General features: G+C 35.1%; 1 protein-coding gene across 1 annotated transcript; it reads left to right on the top strand.

The window, feature by feature from the left end:
• On the top strand, positions 1818-2580 carry LOC104767924. The gene is made up of 2 exons (XM_019240926.1): positions 1818-2279; positions 2389-2580. Exons 1-2 carry the CDS (start codon positions 1818-1820, stop codon positions 2578-2580), a joined length of 654 nt encoding a protein of 217 aa, XP_019096471.1.

The following is a 9110-nucleotide window of genomic DNA, read 5'->3' as shown; positions in this document are numbered from 1 at the left end:
GGGTGTGCTGCGGGATGCTTCTAGGGTTTGACGAGTAGGTTTTGTGCTAACCATAGGGATACGCTCGACATGAAATGCAGAACTATGGGGTGTCTTTTGTGGCCTATATATAGTCTGAATGAAATGGGTAATACAGTTAGAGTTGGAGGTGGATTTGAAAACGGTGGTGGATAAGATTTCTTATGACAAAAATTAGTATCCTTCACCGGGTGTTTTTCTTGATACAATTATGACATGATTTCATATCAAAAAACTGAAAAGTCTATATCTTTTACGTATATTGGAAAGCTATGTCTAGCCGCCAGAATAACAAACAATATTTGTTGTTTATATTTAGGTTTTCATTCTTTAGAATGGATTCCTAATTGTGTTGCTTCAATTTTGTTGAAAAATACTAGGAGTGTAGTACGCTCCCAAACAGTTTGTATTTAATTTCTTCGACTAAAAAAAAAAGTGAAAATTATCCTTGACACAAATATGAGGTATAATAACTAGATTAACTCCCAAACTACAATTAGAACTAGAATGACCCCCATTTAAGTAAAAAGACTGAAAAACCTAAATTATTATTTTGTTTGCAGAAATTAATATTTAAAAAAATATATTGACTACGATACAAAAAAAAAAAAATCATACTCCATCAAAACATAATTCAAACACTTCTTCGTTTTTCTGGAACATTTTTTTGGGTTCTTTCTCTTTTATCTTTGATTCTTTAAATTCGCTGGCGAACAACAAGATTAATCGCAACTAATTTCCTTCTTTGGAGAATAAGAACCCTAATCGCCGCCGCTGCTCTATTTTGTTGAACTCGCAAAATCCTCTCTCGATTTCACCAAAAACCTAATTCGATGATTCATAGAGAACCAAAACCGAGTTTGTTGTTCGTCTGATTCGGTAGGTATCTTGTGTTGCATGCTATTTCTGTTCAATTTAGATTTGGGTGGTGGTGGATTTTTGTCTTGTTGATTTATTAGATAACGATTAGTTGAATTATCCCATTTTCTTGCAGATTTTGCTCCTCAATTGCTTCGGTGCTCCTCAAAATAATCGGTGGCTTCAATTTTTAGTGGGTTCAATTTTCGGTGGCTTCAATTTTCATTTTTCTGGTAAGAAGTTTGTCTAATTTGATGGGCTTTGTTTAGATAAATTAATTTGCCCCCAATTCGACAGTGAATGATTTGAAAATTGATTGTTATAGCTACAGATTTATTTCATTGTTTTACCTAAGTGACAGTTTTTTTTTTCATTCTCTTATTTGAGAATCAGATATGTTTGTTCTTCAGATGGCTAAAATATTTAGATTGTTTTCTTGGATTAGTGTAATATTTTACAGATGTATTGTTTGTGATGGGTTTTAAATGTGTTTGAAGCTGATCCTATCATTATATTTGTTGACTCATGATTTAAATTTCAAAATCTTTAGGTATGACGTCTTCGAGTACAGTCTCCAAATATCCTCCACGCCTCTATGAAGAAGGAAGATCTCTCTTTCAAAACAGGAGCATGAACCACAATTGCTTTTTGTCAAAGATTGGGATAATGAAAGAGGGTTTAGGCTTGGATGTGTGGGATAAATTGAAGAAATCATCTCTTGGAGTTAGCTGAAGTAGGATACACATGGTCTACCGAAAAAAGTTCATTATATCCTTACACATCAGCTAGCAGTCAACAATTCTCATGAGGTATGGTCGTTGATTGATGGTAGACCTATCAGATTTTCCTCAAATGAGTTTGCTGAAATTTCGGGATTAAACTGTGATCCAATTGAGCCGTCGGAGAACGTAGATGTTGATCATCATGTATTTTGGAGCGAAATGAAGATTGCAACAACTTCAGACGGTCCAAAGTATACTGAGTTAGAGAAGGTTATGGATTTTAGTAAGACATGGTCTGAACCGAAAAGGATGATGGTTGGTAGGCTGATGTTATTATCTGTTGCAGTACATGGCATACATCATGGTTCTAGGATCCCTCTTTCCAGTGCTAAAAGGGTTTTTGATCCAGTTGGTTTTGAAAAACATCCTTGGGGTCGAGTGGCTTTTACTTGCCTAGTTAATTCAGTGAAGATTGTTGACTTAGATAAAGACTCTTACACGGTTCAAGGATGTGTGCATGCTTTGTTGATTTGGTTGTATGAAAGTGTTTCTGGCAATGGAGAACTATATGGGCTGAGAAGGTCTACGAGTACTGGCATTCCACTTCTTGATTGGCACTCAAGCCGGAAAGGTATCAAGATTGATGAATTCATAAAGAATGAGATGGCTAAACATGGACATGTTAGTTTTTGAGATTAATTACTACACCATTTGTTTTATAATTTTTCTCTGTTCTGTTTTTCGTTGTGACTAGGAACACTAATATTTTAGTGTTCTATGATGTATGTAGGTGCGTGTAAAGCACATGGTTCAACCGTTGGAGGAAAATATGTATCCTAAATGGAGTGACGACGTGGAGAAGGATCCAGCGCTAGACAACCTGATTACTGATCTTGTCCATCATTGTTTACCTTCAGATGTTTGGAAAGTTGACAAAACAGTGACCATGGGAAGAAAAAAAGGAAAGCTAAGGAAAATGTGAATGGCGAGATTCGAAGCTGTGATAAGAAATTAAAAATGAAAGTTGGTTACTCAATTGATGAAGAAGGAGAAAAAGATGAAAACAAGAAGGAAAATAAAGGAAAGAAACACATGGAGGTTACTTATTTATTCATTAGCATTCATCTTAGTTTGATAAGTTATAAACTACATACATATAGTAACAAATAAATCATTGCAGGATGTTGAAGATGAGAGAAAAAGCTTGTTGGATATTGGAAGATGATAGAAAAAATGAATGGGTCAATTACCGACTTGGGCAAGAATTTAATCAGTAGGATGGATGCATTAGAAGGTAAATTTGAATCTTTTGTTGAGAAGAGAATGGGTGTGTTAGATGAGAAGCTTAGTGATGGGATTAAAATGGTGGAGGTAGATTTGAAAGGAATGAAAGAAACAAAACCCACTAATGTCCCAATTGATTTGACTTCAAACAACAATGAAGAGGATGAGGCTCATAGTCATCAACTAGTAAGTTTTATTTTGGTATTTAATTTTCATTTGATTAATATTTTTTTCAATATTGTAATATGATTTTCAAAACTTATTCAAATTTTGCAGTCTTGGATGGTAGAGATGAAAGAGACATCGAAAGATGAATTTCCAGTCCCTCGAGTGGTGAAGAAGGTTTACACTGTGAGTAATAAATAGAAGAAGTCAAAAACAGAAATATCTGCTGATCTTCCTCTATGTGAGCAGACTTATTTTACTCAAGATCATCAGAAAAACTTTGTGGGTGATGTTTTAAAGAAACTTGGTCGCAAGAATGCATGGCCAGCTGCTGAAAAGGGTGAAAAAGAGAAGGGAAAGAGGCCAGCTGCTGATGGTGATGAACTTGAAGATATTACTGACAAAGTTGTTGCTCTTGATACAGAAATGGCTTCTAGTTCAGAAGATATGTGGGATGACCCTCAACAACAGTTGGTTAGTAAAAAACTTGATGCAACATTGACACGACTTGGAGAGGCGTTAAAAAATTTGGATGGAGATACGACAAAAGCAAAACGAGTTCCGCAGTTGGCGAAATCTCAAAAGTATCCATATGTTGGTAACTCTATTGTGAAACGAATAATCCCTTCCAATGTGTCTTATGATCATCTTAAGCCAGCTGAAGATGCTAAGTTACAGAAACTTATGGATTTCCTGAAGCTTGATCAGTAAGTATTATCCTTATGATACTTACATTATGCTTTTTATTTCCTATTAGTACACATTAGCCTTATTATTTAAACATGTTTATAGGGAGGTACCTTTGCAAACTGGGAATGCAGATGTTAGATTTTATTGGCAGATTATGGCACCAAGATTGGACTGGCCTAGTTTTAATTATGGATGATTGAAAGACTTTGTAAGTGAATATATATTGGCTTTTATTGGCATTTTTTGTGGTGATGTTATTGGTCAATTTCTAATGCGGATTTGCTTGTAATGTAGCACATGGGCGCTGCCATGACTATGTTCCACAACAGGTTCATTCGTGATCCTTCTCAGTACCCTAACTCTCGCATAGCCTTCTTGGATCAAGATATGCTCTCATCACTATTGAAATATTACGACCAGTTTGCACTTTCACGAAGAAATTTCTTGTTCAGAGACATGTACTTGGAACACTTCAATGGTAGAGCTCCTGTTGACTCGCAGACAAACAAGAAGTGGCACATTCATGTGGATCATTTATATTCTTGCCTTTTTGTCAACCAAAATCATTGGTGGCTCTGGATATTGACTTGCCAGCTAGAACCATATACGTGTATGATAGCATTCCATCCTTGGTGAAAGATTCTGATTTGGTGAAAGAATGCATTGCACTTAGGCGAATGATCCCTGCATTGTTAAGCCAAGCAATTCCTCCACAGGTTCGCAAGAAGAGCTATGCCATGCTAGAGGTGAAACGAGTGACACAAGGTTTGCCATTGAATGAAGATCCATGTGATTGTGGTGTGTTTGCTCTAAAGTACATTGAGTGCTTGGCCTTTGGGATAAAATTTGATGGGATCTGCGATAGGATCCCGACGATTCGGATAAAACTTGCATGTGAAATATTTGATGAAGTTGGTGAGGGTCTTGGCCATCATATGTCTAACAATTTGTCTCAACCTAAAGATTTTGTAATACCTCACCTCATTGATGAATCCCTCACTTCATTGATGAGTGAGGGATAGTTTGTTTTTGGGTTTACATTTTTTTTGTGGTGAACGTGTCTTTGTTTTTTTGGTTCATTTCACTCTTGAGTAGTTTACCGATTATGGGTGTACCTGTCTCTTTTTTTTTTTCCTAACGAGCATGTAGTAGTGTCCGATACACTTATGGGTGTACATGTTTTTTTTTTTTTTTTGGTATCCTATCTAACGATTATGCAATGTAAACAATGTTTTCCTCTAAACAATATGCCAGTTGAATTTAAAACAAAATCAAGATAGTTTAACAATTACCAAAAGTGTATTGCCTTCAAAGGGCAAAACAAAAACAAAAACAAAAACTGAACTGAAACTGAAACTGAAACTCTAGTTATTACATGTCTTTCGATAATGTCCTACTTGATTGAAATTACCACAAGTGTATTGTTTTCTTGGCTTTTTCCTTTTCATAGCAATCTCCAAAGCAGACTTCATTCTTGAATTCGTTGGCCTTCCAGGTTTGTTTTTAGGTATCGGTGGTAAAGCAACCTTGCTCACAACTTGTTCAGGAACTCGTGTACCAAAATCTCTTGGCATGATGGCAGTTGGATAGGAATCACACAAGTAGCTTCTACGGAAATAAGGATGACACATCCTTATTCGAGATATTTTCCTCTTTTCACAAGCCGCAATCGCGTGGGCACAAGGCAACTTCTCCAAGTCAACCCTGCGACATGTACACCTTCTATATTTCAAATTTACAACATGGAGAGATGATCCACTTGTAACTTGTACTTGATTAGCATCTATATCTTGCACAGTAAGTAGCTTAGCATACTCTACACGACTCTATAAAACAACATAAAATCATTATTAGTTTAACAACAAGTTATGATTAGAAAATATATACGACAATAAGAAGAGAAATATACATGTAGAACTTTCTCTACATCACGAGTTAGAGATGTAGTCATTTTTAATGCATCATTCCTTCGATCTGAAAACCATCTAGTCATCATGGACCTAATTATTTCTAACAGTTCCACTATAGGATAACTTTTAGCGTGTGACATCACCTTATTCATTGATTCTGCAATGTTACTAGTAAGCAAGTTATCCCTATCACCAGGGAAATGTGCACGTGTCCAGAGTCGCACATCAGCTTGGACAAGGTAATTATGAAGTGCAGGATTCAAAGCTTCAATTTGATCAAAAATGGTTTGAAAATCGACTACTCTGTAAGCATTCACCGCCTTCTTAACCAAACCAAATGCTTCCCGACCTTTAAATCGAACCAATATATTTTTGTACAAATGGTATGTACATATTCCCCTGCTAGACTTCCGATAAACCTCCTTAATTGCTTTTCCAATAGATGTGTGCCTATCAGATTATGGCTAGACCTTCGTCATCTGGTATCACACACCAGAATTGCTTGAAAAACCAGTCCCATGATTCATCATTTTCTGTATCAACCACAGCAAATGCTATTGGAAATATCTGAAAATTGTCATCTTGAGTTGTGGCCGTCAGAAGTGTCCCTTTGTATTTTCCTTGTAAAAAAGTACCATCAACAACCAACACTTTCCTCATGAAAGGAAATCCATTCAAGCTTGCACCAAATGCTAGAAACAAGTACTTAAATCTATCAGCATCATCAAGTTCAAGCTGCGTATATGTTCCTGGATTTGCCCTCTTTAACATGTACAAGTAAGTATTTAGCTGCATATAACCACTCTCTGGACTACCCCTGACCAATTGACGAGCATGTCCGATACACCTTCCAATATTCCATCTGTAAAACACATAATGATCAAGATAACGTTATAGAAGCTAAAATTGTGTTAAAAATATTAAAGAAACCAAGCAATGTACCTTGATCTGAAAGTGTTTATTTAACGCTTCTCAGACATGCATTGGCAATACCTTGGGCCCAACTCCACCAACGAAATCCTTGTACAGCGCTCCAAGAATCTCATGAGTTGCTTGTCGGGTACGTGAAGAACACTCTGTCACTGAACATGTATGTTGTGAAATAAACACACACACATGAGACTTTGGATAGTCTTTTAATGTTGTAGCTCTCACCCTCCACTTACATCCTTTTACCCATCACTTGACAATTAGCAACTTTGGTGTCGATTTATATTTAAAGTAATCAAACTTCTCTACTACGGTTAGTATTTGCAATCATGTCTCCAAATGCTCCTTTGTTTCATAACATTGACCAACAACCAAATTAAGAGAAGATAACTCTAACTTTTCATAATTATCATCTTCCTTTTGTTCTTCAATGAATGTACCTGAACTTGTCTTCTTATTTGGTGAAATAGCAGTAGGTTTTTCTTCTTCTTCTGGTGCAACTCCATACAAGCTAAAATTTTCATCATCAGAATCTGTTCCATCAGAATCATCACAATAATCAAATCTCATTTCTGAATCTTCTTTACTAATGTCTCCGTCAGCCAATTCAGTATCTCCTTCAACCAAAAAAATTATCATCTCTGACTCTTTTACTCGATCCACTCCTAACTTTAGCCGTCATTTCAACACAAAGTCAAAGTGTGTCGCTCTTCAATTGCTTTAGTAAACCATGAAACCGTCGAGTATTGGTGATAAATACTAGTGGTGTATCGCTCGGTAACTTCTGTAATAACACCTTCGAAATCTTGTAGCTCAACCCAATATCATAACCTTTCTCATCCAAACCGTAATCTTCATACACCATTTGGATACAATCATTGTAACTCATTTGCTTGTTACAGTCTAGAATTCGACCCCCTCTCTTATTATCAACAACGAACACCCACTTGACTTCATCATAGATCCATTTGCCACAAACCACAATCACGTGATCCATGCCAAACCAAAAAAAGAAAACTCGTCTAGAAGATCAAAAAATGAGAGAAAAATTAATAACTGACTGTGAACCCAAAAGGAAAAAACGATATTCAATGGAGTATAGGGCCGCCGTCATGCTAAAGATGGAGAAAAATTAGGAAACCACTTATGGAAAACCCTAAATATTTAATGTTTACGTGACATATATGGAAATTATAATAAAAAGTCTGCCACACCTATAATAAGTCTGTCATTGTTTAGTTCAAAAAAAAATCTGGAACTATGAATCGGGAACTATGAAACAAGTCTGTCATTATATAGTTCAAAAAAATAATCTGTCACTATATAAAAAAAAAACTGTCATCACAAAAAAAACTGTCATCACAAAAAAAACTGTGTCAAACAAACAAAAAAAACAGTCACAACATTAAACAAATTTGTAAGGTCATTTTAGCAATTTTTATTTTCCTCAAATAAATCTGTTAACAAATGACAGATTTTTGGAAAACAAAAACAAAACTGCCAGAACATAAAATAAATCTGTCATAATGTGCTACACACTGCAGGTCAAACTAGCAATTTTAAATTTTGATAAAAAATCTGCTACCTATCGGCAGATTATTAGTAAAATTATTAAAATATGTTGTAACTTAAAGTAAATCTGCTATCAATAAACGTCAAACTAGTAATTTTTTTTCCTCAAAAAATATGCCACGTTACAATAGATATATTGTTTAACAAAAAAAACTGTAACAACTAAAACAAAAACTCGGCCACAAATTATAACAAACCGATAGAAATAATAACAAGTTTGTTGTATCGTTTAAAAAAAGTCTGTCGTGTGGAAAAAAATCAGCCGTAAATAAAAAACTGTCACAACTGATTTTTATAAGTCTGTCGACCAAAATAAATCTGCCAAAGAAAATCTGCCGTTAAAAAAAACTGTAACAGTTGAATAAATCTATCACCACTTACCACATATTTTGTAATTTTCCTCCCCCAATCGCTGGATAAGGGTATTATGGTATTTTTTTTTCCTAACAAAGTACTAAAGGGTAGTTTAGACATAAAAATAACCCAATTAACCTTTATATTTTAAGAGTTAATCTAGCAATTATTCCCTTAATTTGGGTTAATCTAGTAACTTTCCCTAAAAAAACAATTGAATTTAAAAAAGAAATAACCAAACAAGAAAAGAAAAAGAAACCACTTTTGCTTTGTTTGCAAATTCTCCAGAAGAAATTAAAGAAGAGAAATTTGCTAGATCCGTTTTTGTTGACGGACAAAATTTGTCTTTTGATATTGGACCAGATCCGCTTTCGCTGACGGATGAAATTTATTGCAATTGGCAGTTTGATATTGCAGAACTCTCAGAGGATAACAATATGATTGACCAAAGAAGGTATCTCTATGGACCCGTTTTTATCTTTTTGATCCAAAATATGCTTACTTTTTGTCTATCCAACGATGTTGTCTATTAAGTTCCTGATAGAACAATTTTTTTATATATATAACGTTAAGACCTTCACACTAATGTGTTTGTTGTCTATCACAC

This window comes from Camelina sativa, chromosome 19 (genome assembly GCF_000633955.1).
Source record: "Camelina sativa cultivar DH55 chromosome 19, Cs, whole genome shotgun sequence".
Taxonomy (NCBI): Eukaryota; Viridiplantae; Streptophyta; class Magnoliopsida; order Brassicales; family Brassicaceae; genus Camelina; species Camelina sativa.
Note: the sequence above shows the minus strand (reverse complement) of the source record. Positions and strands in the feature narration are given on the sequence as shown.

Coding starts and splice junctions, on each gene's coding strand:
- LOC104767924 (XM_019240926.1), top strand. CDS start 1,818: ATGAAGATTGCAACAACTTCAGACGGTCCAAAGTATACTGAGTTAGAG. Junction 2,280..2,388: donor AGATGGCTAAACATGGACAT/GTTAGTTTTTGA, acceptor TGATGTATGTAG/GTGCGTGTAAAGCACATGGT.